At 29.5% G+C, this 27,001-nt stretch overlaps 1 protein-coding gene across 9 annotated transcripts in view; it reads left to right on the forward strand.

Moving 5' to 3' along the window:
• LOC127279794 (neither inactivation nor afterpotential protein C) overlaps positions 1–27,001 on the forward strand; it is an 80,247-nt gene that overhangs the window by 47,821 nt on the left and 5,425 nt on the right. For 5 of the 9 annotated variants that reach the window (XM_051302368.1, XM_051302370.1, XM_051302373.1 and 2 more), the window contains 9 exons: positions 1,486–1,696; positions 2,521–2,662; positions 3,796–4,260; positions 4,507–4,787; positions 5,968–6,227; positions 6,796–6,870; positions 7,344–7,522; positions 9,874–10,088; positions 10,279–10,379. In XM_051302368.1, the coding sequence (XP_051158325.1) occupies positions 1,486–1,696; positions 2,521–2,662; positions 3,796–4,260; positions 4,507–4,787; positions 5,968–6,227; positions 6,796–6,870; positions 7,344–7,522; positions 9,874–10,088; positions 10,279–10,379 (1,929 nt within the window). Of the gene's footprint in view, positions 1–1,485; positions 1,697–2,520; positions 2,663–3,795; positions 4,261–4,506; positions 4,788–5,967; positions 6,228–6,758; positions 6,871–7,343; positions 7,523–9,873; positions 10,089–10,278; positions 10,380–27,001 lie in introns of those variants that run through there. The other 4 variants (XR_007842696.1, XM_051302369.1, XM_051302375.1 and 1 more) reach the window with 2 other exon arrangements.

Here is a 27,001-nt window from a genome sequence, read left to right on the forward strand (position 1 = left end):
TGTACAATTTCATGTATAAGTACTTGTACATGAACACGTCCATGTTCTTGCACATGTTAATTCATGTTTTTCTTTACTAAAAATTAAAAACTTCAAAGGCTGCGCAATAGTTTACTTTAACCTTTACAGCTGCGCAATAGTTTTTAGCATGCATGAGTTACGAATCTTAGTGGTTAAAAATTATAAAAATCTCAAATTTTATTAAAAAAAAATAATTTTACAACTATACATGTGCAAGAACATGAACGTGTTCATGTACAAGTACTTATACATTAAATTCTACAAGATCTCACACATGAACTTGTTCCAAATTCGTATGGATTTTCCTGTACAGGAACTGGTCAGAACTTGTACAAGTTCAGTTGCTGATCCTGTACAGAAAATTGTACAAGATCTTATACAGGGATTTTCATTAGGGAAGTTCACATCGATTATGATCATCGAAATTTTAAAATCTAAGTTACTCCATAAACACAACAAAAACTTACAAAAAACTTCAAAAAAAGATTATACTTAACAAAAAAATTCAGTTCAACCCTATAAAAAACACCCCTAGTATAACCCCCCTATAATGCCCCACACAGCACCCAAAATTCCCTGAAACTTGACAGAACCTCACATGGCGAGGTTAGGAAACTTTAGTGGCAAGGTTCATACAAGATTTATAACACATTTCTATTATTTCAACACTTAAAAAAAAATTCAATATAACCGTGGAATATTCCCTCAATATTACTGGAATATTCCTTTAATATTACCCTCAATGTCACTGGAATATATCCTGAATGTCACTGCGGAATATTCCCATGATGCGGACATTTTGATTTTCCTAGAAGATCATGGGAATATTCCACGGTGGTATATTCAAGGGATATTCAGGGGATATACCGTGCTGCTTGGGAATATAATTATATTTTTAATTTGAATCAGTTTAATGAATAAATTTATTTAAGAAATTTTAGTTTTCAAAAATGAAAAAAAAAATAATTTCTTAAATTTAGGGACTAATACTTGATTAAGCAATTTTTTAGAGACTTTAAATTTGAGGGGACCGGGGATCGAACGCGGGTTCGACGAACGCAAACGCAATACCTAACCAACCGAGCTATACGAGCAACTATGATTGGAAAAAAAAATCTTGCTCTTAAGCTACAAGTGATTTTATTGGTTTGCGAAAACCAATATTAAATAAATATTATCTTAACCATCGAAACAATTCGTGCCGTTTTCCGCAACCAATAAAATCACTTGTAGCTTAAGAGCAAGATTTTTTTTCCAATCATAGTTGCTCGTATAGCTCGGTTGGTTAAAATTTCCTAACCAAACAATTTTGTTGCAAATACTAAATTTTTTTTCTCAGTGATGTTTTAGACTTTTCCACAAACCAGCCCAATCCATTCAGTATTTTACAAAAAAAGTGATCGATCATGTGCGTTGTTAAACTCACTGTCATTATATGTGTTTTGTAATTTTTATTATTTACAGTTGCAGACTTATTAGGTGTTGAGCAAAAGAAATTCACTTGGTCACTAGTAAATTATTGCCTAATTAAGAAAGGAGCAGCAATAAGAAAAAAGCATACATGTGATGAAGCCAAAGAGGCAAGAGATGTTTTCGCAAATACTCTTTACCAACGCTTAGTTGATTGGATTATTAATATAATTAATTACAAATTTTCTATCTCACGAACATTATTGTAAGTTTTTTATATCAATATTTATAATGTTGAAATTGATTAAAGAACATTTTATTTTGAGGATTTAGATAGGACCCTTCCAAAATGGGTTCCTTTAGTCTCGCATGATTCATTCTATAGTTATATTAATAATTGAGATTTGGGAATATTAATGCACCTTCACACAAAAAAAAATTGTTTGGTGTCATGAACAAAAATTTCATTGTTTTTATCTAAATTTTTTGTTTCATATATAAACCATTTAGTTTGATCATTGTATACACTGAGAAAAAAGGTTTGAGCTGACAACCAAATATTTCATTCAATATATGTGCAACTAAAATTTTTGGTTGTCACAACTAAACTTTAGTTGACAACAACCAAAGTTTGTTTCAGACGACTAAATAAGAAAATGAAAAAGAATTTGGTAGTCTCAACCAAACTTTGGTTGATGTCAACTAAAGTTTAGTTGTGTCAACCAAAAAATTTTAGTTGCACATATATTAAATGAAATATTTGGTTGTCAGCTCAAACCTTTTTTCTCAGTGTAACAATTGATATAATTTCTTATTGGATTATACGATACTTTTAATTGCAAAGACACAACTAAGCGGTTTTAGATATCTGTAATCAAACTGAAGCCATTCATATGGCCAAACAAATAATTAATCTTGTCACTAAATAATATTTTTAATTAAATTAACTATTAATTATGTTAGGTATTATTTATGTGATTTCAATTATATTAATAAATGAAATGAATTAATAAAACATTCATTTATTAAAAGTATTAATGCAGTAAAATATTATTGCTTTTTTATTATGAAATATGACTTTTATTTCAGTGGTGATAAATTTTGTATAAGTGTTCTCGACCTTTTTGGATTTGAATGTTTTGCAGTCAACAAAATTGAACAACTTGTTATAAACACCGTGAACGAGCAATTGCAATGTCATTACAATCAACAAATTTTTGCTTGGGAAATGGTAAGAATTTTTTCATCATGTCAAACTATATGATTATCAGTTAACTTCATTTCGTATTTGCTATCTATAAATACTCCATTTGTCTTCAGAACATATTCGCAACTTTAGGTATCATTCTCGAGTAGTCTAGTTCATTTGCTATATAAATAATTTTATAACGTTAATACACTTAATCTAAAAAAATAATAGTATTGTCTGAAAATTTGATTAAAAATCAAAAATAGTGATTTTTGAAGAAAAAATTTTGTCCTCAAAGGCAAAAAAATCTTTTTTAAATTACATATTTTTCCGTGCTATATTTCGTTTTTCTCGAATGCGTTTCTTTTCGATTCTACAATGATTTTTGAAGATTATCATTTAAATTGAATATAAATAAATTGCTTTTTCCAGATTTTATTTATTTCAAATAAGTTTTGCAAAAGACTTGAGTCTTTTGAAAGCTATTTCTTCCAATATTTTTTTAACCAATGTAGTCATAAATATGAATTAATGGATCTTGATTAGGTTAACAGAGGAAAGCACAACTATTTTTTTGTTGTGATAAGTTCTATAGAGAAGACTTGTTCTGCACTTTCTTGTTGTTTAATACACATTTTATGTTATATAAGTAGTGCAAAATTTACAAACAATTTTCTTATCATAGTGTAGCTTCAAGACTTTCTAAAATTGGCAATTTACAATAAAATATTATTTAAAAACGAATTTATTATTAATTTTATTTATTAATTTAAACATTGGTCGCCAATCTGGAACGAGTTAATCAAATATTGAATAGCCAAAACTTGACATACATATATATATTTGCTAGGCGTGGACATCCCAAACATTTGCTAATGACCTAATATAATGTTGGTATGATATTAGTCTCCCGCAGATAATGATAATAATATATAATAATATCCCTCACAGCATCCAAAATTTCAGCAATATTGACAACATTTCCTCAATTATCCCGTTATTTCTGCAATGTTGTTGTAATTTAATAGAATATTGAGGCCAAGTTTAGGTGCTGTATGGGATTCGTCCAATATTATGCAAATCGTGAGACTTAAAGATTCCTCACTAGGGCATATTCCTTCTAAGCCTGGTTTATTTTTTATATATGATTATTAACTTTCTTATAATGTTTAAAGCAAGAACAAGAAGAAGAAGAAGTACCATTGCGAAAATACCATTACTATGATAACAAGGATGCCCTTGACCAACTTATGGACAAAAACTATGGATTATTTCACATAATAGATGATGCGTCAAGGCAACAACAAGATGTGCAATATATATTTGATATACTTAACCAAAGATCGCAAACAGTCCATATTAAAGTAATAGGAAAACATGAATTCACCGTCGCACATTATACAGGAAAGTTAATTTACGATGCAAGTGATATAGTAGAAAAAAATCGAGACTTTTTAGCTCCAGAAATGATTGAAACTTTAAGGCTGTCTGTTTTTGATATAATTAAATCATTGTTTCTCAATCAGCTAACACGTTCAGGGAACCTTACCATCACTGTGGAACATCCAAACCCTTCCACAAACAAAACGCCAAGAAGCAAATGGGGAGCTGCACTTATGCAAGAAACAACAAAAATTAGAGTAAGTTAACCTAATTCTGTATTTGCAATTCAGCGAAGCTTAAACTTATGATTCACATATGTGCGTTATGTGTAAGTTACATGAAAAATATAACGAACATTGATTAGAATTTGTTTTAACAGCGTTGTTATGTCAAAATTTTAACTGTAAAACGCGCCGTGTTTAATCGTTCTCTTTATTTTAAAAGGTTAAAAAACAATTTTAATACCAAAAACTTTAACTATGTTAATTTTTTTATTATAACAGAAATATAACACCATCTCCAGAGGACAATTTTCGCAGACGTCCAAAATGAGAACTTGTGCAGCAGTTTTCCGTTCAACTTGTCTTGAAATTTTAAAAAGTCTGTCTGTAGGGGGAGGAACTCACTTTGTTAGATGCATTCGTTCAGATCTTGAAAGTAGCCCTCGTGGATTTTATCGAGAAGTAGTTAAACAGCAAATAAGAGCATTAGCTATTCTTGATACGGCTAAAGCGAAGCAACAAGGTTTTCCGTACAGAATACCGTTTCAAGAATTTTTACGGAGGTAAAATGTACCCCAATAAGCACGTAATATAACCTCAATATCAAGGTAATATTACATGTAAGATTCGTAATATAACGTTGTAATATTACAGTAATCTTACAGTGATCTTAAAATGTCCGCCTCAAGCTAATATTACCGGTAATGTTACTGTAATATTACGCGCTAATATTAAGGTAATATTACAAGAGAATATTACAGTAATATTATGGGAACATTTCTTTACGAAAAAAATCTACCCATCCAGGGAATCGAACCCCGAACTCAAAGCACACGAGTCCAGAGTTTCACCAACAAGCCAAATTGACTTATAATATATTTACGTTTTTTATGCTTTATGAATAACTCAAATCAGTCTGTAATAGTACTGTAATATTACTGTAATATTACCGTTAATATTACAGTAATATTCCCGGTAATATTACCTTGAGGCGGACATTTTAAGATCACTGTAAGATTACTGTAATATTACAGCGTTATATTACGAATCTCACGTGTAATATTACCTTGATATTGAAGATATATTACGTGCTTCTTGGGACATTTAATAAAAAAATTGTCATTTTTATAATATTTTAAAAGTTGTGAAAGTAAGGAACAATTTGACATTGAATAACAAAAATTGAAGCTCACTATATATTTCATATGGAAGAAGGTGCCATTTCAGAAAATAGTTGAAAAAGGTTCCATTTCGTGTGATGTTTACAAAAGGTGTCATCTCCATGATATTATCATCCGAGATGGCACCTTTTATAAGCATCACACGAAATGGAATTTTTTTCAACTATTTTCTGAAATGGCAGCTTTTTTCACTAACCAGACGATTTCATGAAAAATATGATATGAAGTGCGACTTAATAACTATTGGTCTACTAACTGGAATGTACATGTATGTTAAGTTTTATATATGTGTATTAAATTTTAAATACACAGTTTTTGGTTCGTCATGTGACCAACAAGGCAAGTAAAATAATAACTAGACAATTAACTTATCAAGATTAAACTTTACTGCATTAAGAAAATAATATTTAAATTTAATATACATGCATTTATAAAATTAATATACATTTTATGTTAATTCCAACATCAAATACAACTGTTAAAATATAAGTATACTTTGTGCATATTAAAACTACGATGACCATTATATACATAACTTTAAGAATTATATTAATTATTACAGATATAAATTTCTAGCTTTTGATTTTGACGAGAATGTTGAAATAACAAAAGATAATTGCCGATTGTTATTATTAAGATTGAAAATGGAAGGCTGGCTTATTGGTAAAAGCAAAGTTTTTCTTAAATACTACAATGAAGAATATTTATCACGTCTCTATGAAACGCAAGTAAAAAAAATTATCAAAGTCCAATGTATGCTAAGAGCTTTTCTTGCTCGGAAGACAATGGTTTCAAAATCTACTAAAGTAAAAAGAGAGTTGGGTGTGTATGTTGAAATTATTATATCATTTTTAAATGAGTAACTTATCTACATAGCACAAGAGGTTGCAACACACTTTGCACCGCAAACTTTCTAAAAGTTTACTCTGAGAACTTATGCTGAAAATTAAAAAGGTTGCTCTGCCTTGTTTTGAAAACCTAACATTAAGGAGAAAATTATAAAAACGAACTCGGTGAGATGGGAAATCGAGATCGGGTATTCTAAGTTGACACAAGAAAAACATTTCGCTATTTTCCTTCAATCTTCCAAACATTGCACTGCAAACTTGTTGAGAAATGTTGTGCTATGCGGATATTTATTAAACTTGAAAGTTTTTTAAAAATAAAATGTTTTGTTTGCAATTTTTGTTCAAAGATTTTTGTATATGCACTTGCTTCGACATTGTTTCGAATTTTTTGATATATTTGATGCGACGTTAGGAGTATTAACTTACTTTGCGCAGATCAATTTAATAACATTTTTTCCATAAAAAATAAAAGTATATTTTTGAGTATCATGATTTTTCTTCACAGACTCTGTGCCGAACGAAATTAACGGGAATTGTTTCAGTGAAGAAAGCATCGATAAAAAAGAAGGAGAGTTTGGAGATGTCACAGGAGGAAGCGGCTTTGATGATACAAAAAGGTAAGAAACTATATATATATGATGTATAGGTATATCAATTATATAATTTCAAATCTCTTTGGCTGAACTCCAAGTTTTAGTTTAACTGTCTTACGGTTTAATTAAATTGCAAAAAATCAGAATAAAAAAGGTCCATTTTATCCTGCATAGAAAAAAAATTTTGTAACTTGCTTACATATATTTCTGAAATGCCTAGACCATCACCTTCAATTTCTAATTTGGATATATAATTTTTAGAGGAACAAAGCTAGACTAGATAGTTTTGTATGAGAAATATCGAATTAATGAAATTAAGTAAAAACAACTAGCGTCAAATTTTAAACAAAACAATTTAAACTAAATTTAAATTTTTGAACATGTACTTTTAATTAGTCTAAAAGAAACGAGCAATAAGTAATTGATAATCTAATATTATTGAATTTATGTAAGATTTTTTTATGTAAAAAAGTCTTCCTTTACCTTTGTTGAAATAGCATACAGGGGGCATTCTGTGAGGAAGGAAGTGAATCCACTTCTGAAAGGGGATATGGATCAGGAGACGAAAGACTTCATGATGTTTTACAGCCAAAAGTGGAGAGCGAAGAGCATGTTCCAAGTCCTCCTACGTTACCGTGCAGCCCGATATCAAGATCTGGTCCACTTCTCTCAGCAAGTAAATACATCCTTTACATTAACAATTCTATAAAATAGTATTATAAAAAAATTTTTAATCCCTACTATATATACACACTAAAATGTTTTTTTTAAATTTAAATAACTTAACTTTCAATCTAGCCTTAAATTAAAGAAGTAACTAAGAATAATTTAATGATTTACCAAAATTAAGTATCCTATATCACGGTGTTCCTGAGTGAATAGCAAAAATAAGTTTTTATTGATGAGTCGCGTACAAAACTATAACGTATTTGCGCAATACCTCTGTCAATCTTTTATTTTTAAACTAATTTTCAGATTCCCATCTCTTGTAAGCATAACCTAACCTCAAATGTCATTTTTAGACTATTTTACTTTAAGCGGCAAACGTAATTGTGTCTTTTATTAAACTAATTTTTTAGTTTGATTCTACGTGAAAAATTACTAAGAAAACATGTATTACTTGAATTTTTTTATAAAGTTATATTGCTGCAAAATTTATGAACAATTAAAATAAACTTATACTCGTTCCAGCTCATACCCACATAGCACGACTTCTTGCTGTGAGGTTACTGTAAGGATATCTGTAGGGTTTGTAAGGTTACCGTGTAAGCCTGCAGTAAACTTGAGGTCATCTTAAAACTTCCGCCTTACAGTAAGCTTACACAGTAAGGTCGTGGTAAGTTTACATGGTAAGGATGTGGTAAGCTTACACGGTAAGGTTGTTGTAAGCTTCCCGTAAGGTTACTGTAAGGTTGCTGTAAGCACTGAAAAAAAAGTTCTGGTTAAAGTTACTAGATGCGTCTGGTTAAAAAATTTCTAGTTATTTTAACAAGAAAATATAGTTAAAAAGACTAAACAGTTCTAGTTAAATAAGTATGGTTAAAATATTCTGGTTAAAAACGCGCGTTCGCGAACACTGCATAGCGTCTGTTGTTCTTTTTCGAATAGTTTATCGTGCGGATCGCAAGAATGGATGAAAAAGTTAACCAAGCTCTGGAAAATTGGGCCGGAGAATTAAAAGATCTGTTTAAAAGTAGGTTAATTAATTTTATAATATAAGTGAAAAAATTGTTGACGAACGGCAAACCCGTTCGTGTGGAAAATAGTTTGAAGGTTATGTTGAAAACGTGCTCGACACGTTTTATCAGAATTTTAGCTCTGAATAATCATATTTAAATAAACATTATTAAGAGAATTTCATTGTAAAGGTGTTATTATTTGATTGCATTTATATGTGCATAATACAAATTTTTTTAATACATATTTTATAATATAATATAATAATAATAAATTTAATTAATTCTCGGATTAACTAGAATTTCTGATAAGATCAACCAGAAATTTTTTTACCAGAAATTTTTAACTAGAAAAATTCTAGTAAGATTAACTTGAAATTCTGGTTAAATTAACCAGAATTTTAACCAGAATTTTTTAACCAAATTTTCTAGTACTTTTAACCAGAAAAAGTAGTAAGGGTATATATAACATTTAATTCTGGTTAGATTAACCAGAATTCTGGTTATTTTAACCAGACTTTTTTTTCAGTGAGGTTACTGTTAATATAAAGTAATATGAAAATATATTAAAAATAATTATATTATAATATATATTATACTATAAATTTTTTTGCATAAAAAATTATATATTTGGTAAAGTACTTTATGAACCCCAATAGGGTTTGTCAAATAAAAGTTACTGCGCAGCCGTATGTGCCATAGAAAACTACTGCGCATAAATATTAATAAATTTTATTTATTAACAAAATTCTATGTTTACAGTAACCTTACATCAACCTTATAGTAACCTTAAAGGAAGCTTATAACTACCTTACCGTGTAAGCTTACCACAATCTTACCATGTAAACTTACCACGACCTTACTGTGTAAGCTTACCTTAACTTTACTGTGTAAGCTTACTGTAAGGCGGAAGTTTTAAGATGACCTCAAGTTTACTGCAGGCTTACACGGTAACCTTACAAACCCTACAGATATCCTTACAGTAACCTCACAGCAAGAAGTCGTGCTATGTGGGTAGCTATACAGACAAGCAATTCAAATGATACATATTCCCATAGTAATTTCTCACGTAGAAACGAAAAGCGCAAATAATTTTTTATAAAATTATCAATTTATTTATAACAAATTGTCTTAAACAATTTTTTTCATAAAATTTTTAACGTCTAAAATTAATATTAGCCCTATTGAAAAAACACGTATAATAATACGTATAAATATACGTATAAATATACGTATATTTTTTCAATAAGGAGGGCTCATGCTAGGATGCAAATAGTTGTTTTTTTGATATCAGTCTGCAAAAAATTTAAATTATCAATTAAATATTCTTATTTTTCTTAATTATAAACAGGTTCATCTATTCAATCAAGCGATAGTGGGGGAACTACAAATGATCAATGAACGAACTCCTTTAGAAAGGATTGACCCCGGAATCAGACCTTCTTCTTACTTAGGTCCATTGAAGCCACCTCAAGTTTATAAATTACCGTTTAACATCCATCATGAATTACCTTTCTTTGATACAGCATTCATGAATGACCCAACAAAAATTAAAAAAAAAGCTGGGTAAGTTACTTTAAAATACGATTTTTTAAATGTAAACTAGCAAATTATATTCAAGTCTTATTTTGCCTATTCTACGTCATGTACATATTTTTTCCTAAATCATTAAACTAAAATTAACACATGATTGCTGTCTAATAAAGGTAAGTTAATATTTGCTTTCCTTTTTTATTATCTATAATACATTCTGCAGATCCTTATCACCTTCGACATCTGATGACGAACATGAAGCATGGGACGCGCCATTACGAAGACAGAAAGTCCTTTGGGCAAATAGCAACATTCAAACGAGAGGTGCATATCATTTTCATAAGTTTGTAGAGATATATATGTATATGACACTTCGCGGTGAAAGAGACCTTACAAAAAGCAAATAAAGAAGAGAAATTTGATTGGTTGTGATTTGCCAGGGAAAAGCAGCCCCACTAAATACTAATACATATTGTTGTAAGGGGACTTAGCCGATGTTGGACAAAACGAGAGACTCACATGGATATGGCGAGTATGGTAGTAGTGAAAAGTAGAGGGGCTGGTTTTTTTAACAGCGGTTTCTCATGAAGACAAAATCGTGGGCCGTACCCCCACTGCGCCATCTACCTGATGCTCTTTCAATAGTCCCCATTCCTAAAAACGCATAGTCGCTACGGAAATTCATCCGCTTCTGCTTCTTAGGTCGAAATGTGGATTCCCCATGAATGACGACGCAGAGGAAAAAGCAAGAAGACTAGAACCAGGAGGGGAAACTCCGTTGTAAAGATGCGGCGTGGCAAACAAGCCACTAGAAGGCGTGGCTTATCGTTCGTGCATTGCTATTCAGACGAATTTCAGTGTTCTGCGCATACTTTCTTGACACTGATATTTGAAATGTAGCAGACGCTGTTTTTAAGTTTCTGTTTATGCGGTTATGGCAAATGGTTTACCCATAAATTTTTTGATGCGATTATATTTAATTAATTATATGTAACTAGCAAAATTAAACGCGCCCAAGCGCGCCAAATTGAGTGTTTAATTGTTTGTTATAAAGAAATTAAAGATTAATATTATCAATAATAATTTAATTTATTAGAATATTATTACATATTAAATGATAATAATGAAAATTATATGTTTACAAGCCTCGGATTATACGACTTTTTCTGACTTTTTTCAAAAATAAGACTTTTATCGACTTCTTTTAATAAAATGCGACATTTTTTTTAACATTTGAAAAAAATGTAAATAAAATACATTTTTCTAGTATAAAATGTAGATCTTCATCATATCTTCTTCAATTAAATTATTTAACAAATTTTAAACTAAAATGATTCTTCACTACATTAATTAATTTTAATAATTTTAATGAAATACATCACAAATTCAATTATATCAAAATTATTTTTCAATTAAAATTTTTATGAAATTTAACAATTGTTTATAATTTTTAAAAAAAAATATCACAATAAAATTTAATTATTTTTTAAAAATTTCAATTCAAAATAAACTAAAATTCAATTATTATTCAAAATTTTAATTCAAAATCAATTAAAAATCCAATAATTATACAAAATTTTCAATTTAAAATTTAATTATTTACCAAGTTTTCAATTTAAAATGAAATAAAATTCAATTATTTTCTAAAATTTCTATTCAAAATTAATTAACCAAATTTTCAATCAAAAATGAACTTAAATTAAATTATTATCCAAAATTTCAATTAAAATTTAATTATTTACCAAGTTTTCAATTTAAAATGAAATAAAGTTCAATTATTTTCTAAAATTTCTATTCAAAATTAATTATCCAAATTTTCAATCAAAAATGAACTTCAATTAAATTATTATCCAAAATTTCAATTAAAATTCAATTATTTCCCAAAAATTTTCAATTTAAAATCAAATATAATTTCATTATTCTCAAAAATTGGAATTCAAAATTAATTGAATTTTCAATAATTTGAATTTAAAAGCATCTAAAATTTAATTATTTCTAAAATTTTACATCGAAATTTTTTTTTTTTTTGAAATTTAGTAATTTCAATTATAACTCTAAGGAAATTCAATTATTTTTAACTATTTTAATAATATTCTTTGAAAATTCAACTATCTGAAACCATTTTTCAAATTATTGTATTTTGTCCGCATTTTCTAATAAATTTTTAGTGAAATCATCTAAAATTTTAATTACAAAACACTTAAAGTTTCAATTAATTTCAAAAATCTCAATTTTAAATCTTTGAAAATTCAATTAAATTTAAAAAATGTTTTCCAAAAATTGTTTGATAAATTATTTTCAGTTCTGGAAAATTTAATAATTGTTTGAAAATTAACAATATCTTTGAAATTTAATTATTTCTAAAAATTTCAATTTTAACCCTTCGAAAAGGATTATTATTAAAAAAAAAAAAAAATTTTATTTAAAAATCTGTAAAATATTTTTGTTAAAATAAAAAACAAATCCACTTTTTTTTTTGAATATAAATCGACTAAAACGACTTTTTTGTGTCTTTAAGTTGATTCGAGGCCTGTGTTTTTATAATTAATATTTAATAGGTATTCGTTGGCACCTGGTACCTTAAAAATTAATTTTTAAAAATAAATGTTTTTCAAATTACTATCTTATACGAAATTTCCTGGCGCATCTTTTTTCTCATCATACATTTTTTGTACAATTTTTGAATCAATATACAACTTTAAAAAGAATTTCGTTGGTAAACGTTGTGTACTTCAGCTCACTGTGGGCCGGGAAAGACCAAAAAGTGGCAAAAAACACTTTTTGGAATTTCAAAAATATAATTAATTATTCTTAATAAAGACATATTTAACTAGTATTTACCAAAGTTTCAAAGCATTCAGTTAAAAAATATGTTGTCGATAAGAAAATGTATTTTAAAATTTTGTGCAGGTAACGTTGAAATAAGTTTTTTTCAAGAACTAATAAATTTTTATTTCTCTATAATATAAAGTTTTATATTGTTTTATCTCAATTAATAATGTTATGTAAGCCCAAAAAAATTGTCAGTGATCTTCAAAATAGTCGTAAATATATATTTTTAATTCATTTTCCTAAAAAAAATGTGATTTTTAATGTTGCACACATTTTCGAATTATCGTTCCCCTTCGTTCCACGAGATATTAAGTTTTTCTTTATGTGGATCTATCCTTTGAAATATACTCTGTATGAAAAAGTTGCGCCTTTTTGCGCGTTTTTCTATTTACAAGATAAATCAAGCAAAATCTGCGCGCGCAGCACTTGTTATATAGCGCTCGCTGAGGAGCGTCGCCTGCTACTGCTTCATATAGCGCGTTGCGTGAAAAAACATACGTTAGACTATATATGTTGTGTTGTCTCTATTCTATTTTTTAATTTGAATTGTATACGTAATGTTCATAATATCGCCTGTTTAAAACATGGTCACTTTTACAAAAAAAGAAATTTTAGAAAAAATAAATAATTCTAAAGATGATATCGAGTCTGTCATTCGATACATTTTAGAAAAATTAGAATGTGATCCAAATAATATTTGTTCAGAAGCAAAGAATCGCTTGAGAATATCATTAAGAACCTTAAGATCGAAGTACAAAATTAAACTAAACAAGGCAAATAGAAAGCAAGATAGATTTTTAATTCAAAACGAAGATTGGCTAAATTCTGTTTTTAATATAAATACAAAGGAATTACTTTTAAAAAAGAAAGTAAAGGCTGCAGGCCCTGGCCGTCCAAAAAAAGAATTTAATTTCAAACAGGATCGCTCTCAAAGACAAGAAATTGCAAATATAAGCGCTGAAAATAATCACGATCCACAAAAGTTAATAATGGCATGTCGCTATGCGGCAAGACACTCTAAGCAGGTTGACTTAAATGAAATTCTTAGAAACATTTCAGAAACACCTGAACAGCCTAGTAAAATTCGCAAATTGTTGGACAAGCCACAAATTGAAATCAAGAAAAAATCTGCCGAAGAAGCTTTAGCATTTTTACTAGATGGATCTATGTCCAAAGAGTTATATGTAAAAATGCGTTTAGCCTCAAAAGACTCTAAAGCAGATATATGGCCTCCGTATAATAATGTTAGAGAAGCTAAATTCGCCTGCAGACCACCAAGAGAGTCATTTTCAATAACTGAAACCGTTGCCGAAGTAGATCTTCAAGCCTTACTCAATCACACCTCGAAAAGGATTATTGAAATTAAACATGAGTCTATAATTCTTTATTTAAATGAAAGTCAGATAACAGAAATGAATATTCTTTTAATGTGCTCCTGGGGTTTTGATGGAAGTTCCGGCCATTCTGCGTATAAACAAAACTATAAAACTTTACCTACAAATGAGGAAGAAAGTGATCAAAATTTATTCGCTACCACGCTGATACCTTTACGATTGTTGACTGATAATAATGTTATAATATGGAACAATGAGTCATCACAATCAGCAAGATTTTGCCGTCCACTGAAATTACAGTTTACTAAAGAAACAGCAGACGTAATTTTATCAGAAAAAAATAACATTGAAAATAAAATTAACAAGCTGGAAGTTTATAAAGTTTCGCTAGACGAAAACCATCATGTTTTCATTCACTATTGTCTTTTCTTAACATTGATAGACGGCAAAGTTTTAAATATTATAACGGGTACAAAATCGATGCAAACTTGTGCGATTTGCCATGCAACTCCAAAGACATTTAATGACATTTCGAATAAACAAAAAGACATATTTTTGCCAAATTTAAATTCTCTTCAACACGGAATTAGTCCACTACATGCCTGGATTCGTCTTTTAGAATTATGTTTACATATCGCCTATAGACTTAATGTGAAAGTTTGGCAGATGAGAACTAAGTTGCAAAAAGAATCCTTTCAGACACGAAAAAAACATATTCAAGAATCGCTTTGGAAAGAATTAGGATTAAGAGTAGATAAACCAAAACCTGGTGGTTCTGGAACTACGAATGATGGCAATACAGCCCGCAGAGCTTTTTCGAATCCAAAATTGTTTGCTCAAATTCTAAGCCTTAATTCACAATTAGTTTGTAACTTTCGAACTATTTTGATTGCTTTGTCATCGAAGTGTCCTCTTGACTGCAACAAATTCGATAAATTTGCTACTGCCACTGCAAAAATTTATATTAATTATTATTATTGGTACCCCATGCCAGCAACGTTACACAAAATTTTGATCCACGGTTCTGAAATAATAAGTACGTCTCTTCTTCCAGTAGGTATGCTTGGAGAGGAGGCATCTGAAGCTCGTAATAAAAATTATAAAAATTATAGACAGTTTTTTAGTAGGAAGCATAATCGTACAGTCAATTTGGAGGATGTTTTCAATCGCGCAATGGATACATCTGATCCCAAAATATCTTCTTTGAATCTTTCTTCGCGACTCCAACACAAACAATTATTGTCAGTACCTAAAGAGGTAAGCAACCTATTTTTAATTTCCGATACTGAAAGTCTGTGCAACTCAATCCAGAATGATGATGCTGATCTCGATGATGAAATGAACGAAACTGATTTATCCATAATGCTAGATGAATTAGATCAAATAGAGCTATCTGATAACGAAGATTAATTTGCATATTAAAATGCCTTTAAATTTAAATATTCATGATACTAAAGACTAATTTATAATTATAGAATTTCTTTACTTTCCTGTAAATACAAAGTTTTACAAAGTCTTTATTTAAATTTTAATATAAATATAAGTGTGCAAAAACGAAAAAAAAATATAATTAAAAAACAAAATGAAAACAAAAAGAAAAAAAACAAAAAAAAAATAAAATAAAAAAAATCACAAAAAAACTAACAAACGGGATGTTAAATCGGATTAGGAGCCTTCTCGTGGCATATCCTGAGTGCTTAAAAAAGCAGCTAATCCTAAACGTAAATTTCAAACATAAAATTATGAGAGTTAGATTTTCTAAAATTGAATACATAAAATCTGACTTTAGATTTGCAATTGGACACCCTAAAAACACACGACCAATCAGTTTTAAGTAGATTTGTTAAATCTTGTAAAAGTCGTCCGCCATATTGCATCCGCCATTTTGAATTTTGAAAATCCGATATCAGATTCGTAATCAGCGACCCCGAAAACCCTCGAGTAATCAGTTTCAAGCTGATTGGATACATTTTTTAAAAAGTCGTCCGCCATATTGGATCCGCCATTTTGAATTTTGAAAATTTGATGTCAGAATCGTAATCAGCGACCCCGAAAACCCCCGAGTAATCAGTTTTAAGCTGATTGGATAAATTTTTAAAAAAGTCGTCCGCCATATTGGATCCGCCATTTTGAATTTTGAAAATTTGATGTCAGATTCGTAATCAGCGTACCCAAAAACAGTAGAAAGCATAATTGAAATTTTTAAATTTCTTATACTTTCAGCGATATGAATTTTTGCCAGGAATTACTCGTTCCTGGCCCACTGTGCAGCTTCGTGAATTGAATTTTGGAATTTGGAATTTTAAAGAAACTTATTCCGAAATTTGGAAACACAATTATACAACTTTGGCAAAAATAAGAAAAAGAATTGTCAAAATTTGACACGTCATAAGATTACTATTCAAAAAAACACGTGAAATCAGAAAAGGCCAACTTCAAGTTAGGACAGAAGGACAGACCAAGCATTTTATTATTATATAATTTACCTAACCAAGCAGACGCAAACATTTGCAGCTGCTTGCTACGAAATTTCCCCTTCAAAACCTACATGGATAGTATGCGCAGAATTCGTAAATTCGTTCTATTAGCAGTGCACGAACTTAAACGACACGCCCACCGTGTGCACGCTTACCATGCCACTACTCACTGCGGTAAAGCGTGGAAGTTTCACCTCCTGGTTCTAGTCTTCTTGGGAAAAAGTATTAGATAGTGGGAATACGACAATCGTATGCCGATATGTCGCGTGCGCAAATATGCCCATGTTTAATCGTTAATAACACAAAAAGTAATTAACCATAAACAATTTTTGACTTTTTTATGTAAAAGAACAACTCAAAATTTATTGATATTCATACACTGAGAAAAAAAATTTAGTGTTTGCAACAAAATTGTTTGGTTAGGCAATTTTGGTTCTTGTAGCCAAATTTTAGTTGGCTAAAACAAAGTCGTAGAGTTATCTCAACCAAACATTTGATTAGGCCAACAAAATTATTTGGTTGAACATTTTTAAATTCCAACCAAAATTTGGTTACGACAACAAAATAATTTGGTTAACACAACAAAATAGTTTGGTCTAAAAAATCAAATAATCGTTTGTTGTCCTAACCAAAATTTGGTTGCAACAACCATATAATTTGATTCACTCTCAGTTAGTTTAAATCTATCACAAGGATGGGTAGTCCAGTGGTTAGAGCTCCCGACCTTCAGTTTTAAAACAGATGTTCGATCCCAGGCGGAGATGAGATTTTTCAAAGGACCTTAAATATTTCAATTGGATAAATATAAATTCAATGTTAAATTGATAATAAATAAATAATGAAACAAATAAAGAAGATAAAAAGAAACGAGATAATAAGGTATAATAAAATTTTTAATTTTACAAAAAAAAACTGTTGGTATCATCAACCAAACATTTTGGTTGACCTAACAAAAAAAATTTGGTTGAGCTAACCAAACATTTTTGTTATGCCAACAAAAAACACTTAACCTAATTTTTTGGTTGACTCAAACAAATAGTTTGGTTGCTTAAATACCAACAAAACTTTTTGTTGGCCCAACCAAATTTTAATTGCTGTGACTAAACATTTTTCTCAGTGATATATAAAACTAACAATTCATATTTTTGCAGCTAAGGTCCTTTTCACAGTGGGGTGTTTTATATACATATGAGCAATTCCATATGAGTTTATTATTTGAAAATTTTACAAATTTTTAATAAATTGATGCAAAACTCATCGCAACATTAGTAAATTACATTGTTTGTTAACACACAACAATTATATTGAGAAACCTTAATGAATTTAAGTCATTTTTGTATTATATAATACAAAAAACTGTGGGTTTCCCCAGGTATAGCCTTTGGCAGTCCGTGTACATAAAAATCTTCGGTGGCGCATACTGTTTTTAAAATAAATTTTAAGAAAGTGTGTTTATTTTTAACTCTAAAGCAGAAAATTCCCTTTAAATAATGTCGACCTTAATACGTTATATATTACATTTTGTAGCCAGGGTGGCCACATATCAGTAAAGTCAGGGAAAAAAATTTTTTGTCAGTGCGAGATTATAGAAATTGAGACGCCCATGACATTCGTTAACTTTAAAATAGTTTGAAACCACATCCTATGAAAAATCATTTTTAGTATTTGGGCAGTAGTTGATAGAAGAAACAGGATCTTTTACTTTCTACAAAAATTTTCTTAGGTTTTCTTTACTCTAAACAAATGTCAGGAAAATTGATAACTCAATCTTGTGGCTACCCTGAATGTAATACAGTCGTTTTTGATATTATATTTTTTGAATTCACATTAAGGCCACGTCTTACTCGTCAAATGTAAACAAACCGAAAATGTAAGTAATTACTGACTAATTTGTGACCGCCTTTTTTTAATACAAATATAGGCATATCTCTAGAAATAGTTATACTATTTAAACTGAAAAAAGTCATTGACACGCACATGAATCTGTCGCTACTTTAACTTACACTCATCGGTTCTTATCCTGTTATAATAATTATTTAACACATGGTATATTTAAGGTATATCTTCAGCTCCAGTGGTGCTCAGTTCCTTGCTACTAGTTTATACTAATCAACAGCTCACTTCACTGTCGTGTTTTCTCTCTTTCTCAAGCGAGTAATATACTTCACTCTCTTGAAAAATCTATAAATAACGTACCTAACTTTTCTACTTCAAAAAGTTGTAATTCAACCATAAAAAAGTCCCAAAATTTATGTTTTTTTTCGTTTATTGGGTAAAATATGCAAAATTAAAAAAAAACTTTTAAACAAAGACATAGATCTTATTAAAATACATTTTTCTTATCTTATGCATTTTTTTTTAATTTTGCATATTTTACCCAATAAACGAAAAAAACTATAAATTTTGGGACTTTTTTATGGTTTTCACCATAAAAATCAAATTTTTGTGTATTGTCACTATAATTTTCGTAATCAGCGCATCAAAATACATAAAAGTACGTAATATAAAAAAAACCCAAAAATATTTTTAAAAAATTCAAAAATTTTTGAAAAATTACGAAAATATTGTAAAAAATCGTTTGCTCATTATCGGGCTAGGCTTAAAAATATCGTAATAAGAAGTAGTTTTTTTGAAAAAATTTTGAAAAAAATCGATATATTATAATTTTTAAAAATTAGTCAGCAACAACTTCAGTCGAAATATAATGGATAGACCCTATATAAATCTAAAGGATCTCCCTTTATTTGACTAATAATATGAATAATATTAATAATTATAATAAAATGAACGTTACGTCTATATACAACCGTCTAACCGGACAAAATAATCACAGACATAGACTTAGGCGGATATAATGCAAACAAGGGAGATAAAAACTAGCCTGTAACACAAATTAGACTTTTTCCCGTATATTTAATTTTCTGATATTTATTGATTTTACCAGCTAAAATATAGCGCGCGTGTAGTTTCTACGTCGTGGAGTAATAAATTAATAATATATTTCTAATTTTCACATTATCATTCTTTTATACACAGAGAAAAATCAGTTTGATGTTATATAAATAATGATTTTTTAACTGAGGCAGCTCATAATTATTATCTAATACAGCAAAACAATTTAGCTAAGTTAATTTTTAAATTTAATAAACTTTTTAAAACTATTTGTTCGATTGTTATCGGTAACAACAATGAAAACCCCATAAAAAAATTTCACCAAAAAAGTGATGATGATAAGAAAAACATAAATTAAAACCAAATTCTAGATATTGCCAAAATAACCGCTGCCGCTGGAAATGCCGTGAAAAATTGATTATGTCGTGTCATTTATGATTACAATATTGACTATTTTGTCACTTATATTTTATACTGAAAAGGCAGAAATTATTGGGATAAAAAAGATATTATCGACGAATGGATTTTCTTATTGACGGAATGTATATAACGAGAGAAATCAATTTTTTTGTGAATTAACAGGGAAAAAATAAGATTTTTCAGTAAAATTTTTAAAATATTAATATTAAATTTTTAGAAATAAATATTTTTGATAAATTCAAAGTTCGATGATTTTTTATAATCTTTAAAATTACAAAAAAATTAGTTTTGCTAAATGTTTTTTTGTAGATTTACATTTTCTATAAATATTTTATTGCAAAAAGGAATTTTAACCCTTTTTCTGTAAACGTGGGTCATTTGTATCCCAGCCAAAACTGTTTAGTTAAATATCTTTTTTAGAAGTAATTAGAACCTGCTGCTGTCTTCACCTACAAAAGTAACGTAGGAAAGAGTACTAACGCCCAAAGGTGACGATCCTAGTCTTTTATTGACAGCTACAATAAACTTAAATATTTTCGCTGGGACAGATTTGACCCACGCCCAGGTGCGAATTTAGGTCGGCAGCCATAGTTGGTACGTCGGGCCTTGGTCGGTCCATCTATGTCTGCCGAAACCTCGGCAGCCAAAGTTGGCCCGACTTTGATTCCTACTTTCACCCAAAGTTGGACCGACTGTGATTGCCAAAGTTCAAAAAACCTAATTCTAAAAGGTCGGTCCGACTCTGTCCAAAGACGGGCCGATGGTCGGCAGAACTATGGCATCCAAAGTTCAAAAACCCTAATTCTAAAAGGTCGGGCCAACTCTGGCCAAAGTCGGGCCGATGGTTGTCGGCAGTCGGTATATATCAAGATTATTGTGGATGGACTTTTCAATGAACACCGTTTGACTAGTTTTTTGTGTAATTTTTTATATAGAATTAAGTAGGATTTTTATTTTATAAAAATGGTATTTTTTGTCACAGAAAAAATCGTTGTCATGAATAATTTTGTTTTTATTCAGTTTAATATTCTATAATTTTATGTAATAATAATGTGTTTAATAATTAATTCAATTAATAATAATAATATTTAAATTTTCTGAGGAGAAAGTCGGCCAATTAGTGGCCCACAGTTGGGCCGACCATTATCAAGTAGATTTCAATATTACCATAATGAAGATAAAAAATTTTATGTTTTAATCGATTTAGCTGTAATTGATTTACTGAAAAGTTACAAAGGTTATCTCATTCATTTATCGTTATAAATTACAAATTTAATTTTTTTTTAATTGCACCTTATAAAATCATTTTTGTTCTTAAGTTCCCATGCGAGCGTAGCGTAGTGGTTAGCGTAGTAATCTTCGGTGCGTTAGGTTGCGAGTTCGATCCCAGTAAGCGTTAGTTATTTTAAATATGTATGTATAAGATTGCGTTTATTGTTAAGATGTAAGCAACACATAAATTATGAATTTAAGATAATACCCTATGTATATTAATTGTAGAAATAAATAATCATTTTTTAAACTTTTCTCCGAAGGTCGGCCAAACATTGGCACCCATAGTTGGCCCGACCATATTTACCAAAGGTGGACCGACAAAGACTACCAATGTCAAGCCGACCTTCGTCACCATAGTCGGCACAACTTTGGCGCCCATAGATGGCCCGACTTTGGTACCGATAGTCGGTCCAACTTTGTCAGCCATTGGTTGGCGGCCGTTATCAATTCGCTATTTCGGCCGACCTTTGGCTGACAAAGTTGGTACGACCATTCACAAGGTTGGCCCAATCATGGCCCGACCGACAATTCGCACCTGGGCGTTTACAGACGGCGTGCACTCGAATCGCAGCTAAGCAAAAATTTTTTTTTGTTTCATCGTGTTTTTTGCATAACTAAATTTTTTTCAGTCAGTTTTATAAACATGTATATATAAACGGCTAAAGCGTTAAAATAATATAATAAGATAAAATAATAATAATTTGATAACTTTTTAAAAATAAATTGTGTTTTTACCAATGCATAATACATAATTTATGGACTGTTTTACCTATCCAAACTTAAGCATTTATTATTAAATAAATAAAATCAAATAGTTTTTTTCCTAAAGCCACATAATTAACCTTTAATTTCCCGTTTAGAACGGTCAGATATCTTATTTTTTTAAAAAGTTATGATTTTATTAATGAATTGCTGTTTTTTACTGATTTTCTCCATTTGTTTATAAAAAATAAATCCAACAATACATTTCTTTAGCATTTTTATGATTAATATAAGAAGTTGAGGGTTGTAAAAGGTACCATAATTGTTTTTGAATTTTTTTGAGTACATTAACAAATTAAAAACACAGTGGGACTTTAATGACCCACGTTTACAGACGAAGGCCCAGTAAAAAAAAATAATTGAGAGTAAGGAAAAATAATTGGGAGTTAGCTTACTTTGTATTCGGTTTGGCGTCTAAACCGTGTAGGGACGTTACGGCCAATTATTTTTTCTTACCCTGAATTCTTTTCACCTGGATTGTTTGAATTGATGTTTGTTGATCAAAATTTGCAATACAAATGAATAGAATGCATGTTCCAAAGTGTCAAAATGCCGATTTGGAATAAGAAATGTAAAATTTTATGAAAAAGACAAAATGTGAAATATGACTGATTTATCGACAATTTTATCATGTGAGTAGTGCTCGTATGGTAAATTTATCATATGAACATATAACATATGAATCTTACTCACATGGTAAAATTGTCGATAAATCTGTCATATTTCACATTTTGTCGTTTTCATAAAATTTCACATTTCTTATTCCAAATCGGCATTTTGACACTTTGGAACATGCATTCTATTCATTTGTATTGCAAATTTTGATCAACAAACATCAATTCAAACAATCCAGGTGAAAAGAATTCAGGATAAGAAAAAATAATTGGCCGTAACGTCCCTACACGGTTTAGACGCCAAACCGAATACAAAGTAAGCTAACTCCCAATTATTTTTCCTTACTCTCAATTATTTTTTTTTACTGGGGGGTTAAATATACATTTTTTTCAAAAAATTTAGTTACAGAGTGACTATACACCGCAGTGAGAAGAGAAACATTGTCATGCGAAAAGTAAGAAACTTTTCTCATCGATGAGTGAGTGAAATCAAGGTTGCCAACCTAGAAGACGTGTTGGTAAGGTAGGTATTGAATTTTTTCTTAAGAAACTTTTCAATACCTACCTTACCAACACGTCTTCTAGGTTGGCAACCTTGATTTCACTCACTCATCGATGAGAAAAGTTTCTTACTTTCACATGACAATGTTTCTCTTCTCACTGCGGTGTATAGTCACTCACAGTAGGACTCCGGTTATCCGAGCTAATGTGGACCGGACCTATCTCGGATAAGGCGAAAACTCGGATAATCCGAATTGTTATTACAATTTAACATTATTATTGTTTAAATAATTATTATTTATTACAAACGGGAAAATAATATTGTATATATTCCATAATAATTTAAACAATTTTAATTTATTAAACATAAACTCATATTTATAAAAAACTTAAATTAAAAATAATTCAGATGACGTAGACTACACTCAGAGATAATACAGAATTTCCTACTGGGACACCACCTACACTGAAAAAATTTGGGTGACATGCTGTGCCGGCGAGTGGCGCAGCTTTCCTAAATGAAGTGTGACCCCTTCATTGGATCGGCTGAGTTCTCGTTGTGGGATCGTAGGTAACCCACAGCGAGAAAGCAGCGGGCTTATTGAACTCGCGCGACAGCACACCTTTCAACCGGGGCGGGAGAAGTATACGAAATAAAATATGTTTGTCAATGAATGTGGTTAGACGTGATATTTTATTGTTCTGTTTCATTTTTAGAAAATCTATTTTTGCATATTGCAGAATTTAGTAAGTAATGAAAGTATATTTATATATTTATATTATTTACGTTATTAATTTTATTTTTTTACATCTTGTACATAATCGTAAAGTTAAAAATAAACTATAAAAATTTTTTTTTGAACCTATCCACATAACAATTTTAATACATATACAAAAATTTCTAATTATAATTGTTATTTTTATGCAATTAAATTAAATTTTCTTACGAATGTGTGTAACACAAACACAACAAACAAATTTTAATATAATCATGTTGCTTGTAAGAAAATAAAATAAACAAAATTTAATTTTCAATTATATTTTTTAGAATTAGACTTCTTTCTGTAAAAAAATCTTTTATCCTACCTGCCTGAAAAGTATGTCATTTCGGGCACTTAAAGCGGGCCCAAAGTATCTCATTGTCGCTCGGGGTTAGGCAAGCGGGCGTAAAAGTACTTTTACGCCCGCTTCTTTTCGTCCAGAAGGCCTAATGGAATTTTACTGTTTATAATATATTACAGTATTACATTCACACACACACACTTATGCAACTTATACTTTTTGTCTAGTAATTTAATTTATATCAGAGGGGATATAAAACTGAAAGCGGTATAGATAATTTTTTTTCGATCTCAAAAGTCATTAACGATTGAATTAAATTATAAACAATTGTTCTAAATACTTGAATTACTGTTTCTATAACTGCAATAAAACTATTTTCTTAAAATACATCCCCTCGGTTTCCTAAATCTCGCCTGCGCCACAATCACCTATTTTGCGCCCTTGATACGAAAATAACTATTATTGAATATGAAAGAAAAAATTTTTAGAGCTTTTATCTTGAAGGTTAAACAACCCAAAATTTCCCGAGGCGAAATTTAAGCCCTAATTTAGAAGGAGTAAAGTAGAGTTAAACAGACTCAACAAGCTGTAGAAAAAGCTTCCCGTTAAGAAGTCAGAAAGCAAATATCACAGAATTTTAGGTCTAATGTATAAATAGTTGCCATGAAGCTTTTGAAACCTTCATAACAGTTACCTGAAGGCTATGTGAACCCTTCAGGGAAACTTACCATTTTCGACTGGGTAGCAGTAGAAATCTACTAATTGTCATAGCGAGAATTGAGCAACTGATAATTAGTAGAAATTTACTGATTCAATTAGTAAAATATCAATTACTGATTGAATCAGTAATATAAATATATGGCGGCGGCCGCAAAATCTACTGATTTAATAGTTAATTTTAAAGGTTATGTTATATACTAATTACTGTTTTACATAAGTTATTTTTTATTGATTGTATATTCACTAATTATATTAATAAATTTCAAAAAATAACTGAAACTTCAGTTACAATGAAAAATATTGATTGAATTAGTAAAATTTCTACTGATTCAGATTTAGAGAGCAAGTCGCGCAGCTTTCTCGTAGTGTGGGAGAGCTGCTGCACCACTGCCGGTCCGCTGCGATCCCGTAAACCGAATATCAGTGCTCCTTTGAGTAAGAGATCGCAGCGTTACCACCACTAGGACGTCACGGCGCCAAAATTTTTTTCAGTGTAGGATAATCGAGACCTCGGATAAAGCGAGCTCGGATAAACGGGGTTTTACTGTAATTGATAATTAATAAAAATTAATCAATTAATCAAAAAGAAAATTAAATTAACTAAAAATTATTAATTATATTTTAAAAAATATTGAACAAATAAAAAATATTTAAAAATTTTGACAAATATTAATAAATAAATATTAAACCAAAAAAGTTTTGTAATGTTTTGAACTTCCAGGTTAAATTGAAAATTGGAAGCAAATTGAAAATTTTTAAAATAAAACAATTTATTTTTATATATCAAAAAATTTTTTGTTTTTTTAATATTAAATGTTTACTGATAAAAAATATAACAATAATAATTAATAGTAAAAATAAATTAATAATAATAAATTCACAAATAATATGCTGCGTTTATTCGTCCGACTAGACGGACAAAATAATTTTTGATAATTTTGTCCGTCTACGTAAATTTTAAGGAAACCTTGGAGGAAGGGGGGGTCGGAAATGCCCGAAAGTATTCTGCGGACAAAGAAAGTCGGGTGGATATAGACGGACGTTTAGATACTTTGTAAATAATAATACATAATAAATAATTAAAAAAATAATAATATATTAAAATATTATAATTCTCTGTAATCTGTAATTTTATAAAAAATATAAAAAATTATTAATATGCGATATAATAAATTTATAAATAATAATAAAAAAAATAATAATAAGTTTTATTATAATTGAAACTTATTTTTCTATAAATACCAAGTATATAGGAAATGTACACTGGTGCTGCTCACGATGAACAATTTTTTTTTTTACTTTAAACTGTCACTTAGTATATTATTACTTAATTAATTACAATAAATAAACAAATCCGTCGCGTTAACCATAAAATATTACGAATTCGAGAATTTTCAAAATTTTAGAAAAACAAAAGGAACAGAAAAAACGAATAACTTCAAGTGTGGACAGGCGGAATGAATAAATGAATACGGAGATTATTATATGTAAGATGTTTATTAAATAAAAAAATTGTCATATTTATTTCTTTTTTAAATAAAAGTTTGCAAATAAATAAAATAAATGATTTAGCAACTTTCCTGTTCAATTGTCTAACACAGCAAAAACCTAGTCTCTTTTTTGTTTCAACTCAAAATGAGTCAATGCTAAACGACATAGAAAGTGGCTCCACCAACTTGGCTCATTTTTGTTGAACATCAAAATGAGCCGCCTACACAACTCATTCTGAGTTCAGTTTTTTTTGTGAAATGTATTAAGGACAATTGGTCTAGAAAAATATTCCCCCAAGCAGCACGGTATATCCCCTGAATACCACCGTGGAATATTCCCATGATCTTCCAGGAAAATCAAAATGTCTGCCTCATGGAAATATTCTACGGTGACATTCAGGGAATGTTCCAGTGACATTAAAGCTATAATATTAAAGGAATATTCCACGGTTATATTGAATTTTTTTTAAAGTGTTGAAATAATAAAAATATGTTATAAATTGTTATTTAAATAAGCAGGAAGATTAAAAACACATTTAAAAAAAATTCAATATAACCGTGGAATAT

The sequence above is a fragment of the Leptopilina boulardi genome, unplaced genomic scaffold (genome assembly GCF_019393585.1).
Source record: "Leptopilina boulardi isolate dan_hultmark-lab unplaced genomic scaffold, ZJU_Lbou_2.1 LbouV2_223, whole genome shotgun sequence".
In the NCBI taxonomy this organism is placed as follows: domain Eukaryota; kingdom Metazoa; phylum Arthropoda; class Insecta; order Hymenoptera; family Figitidae; genus Leptopilina; species Leptopilina boulardi.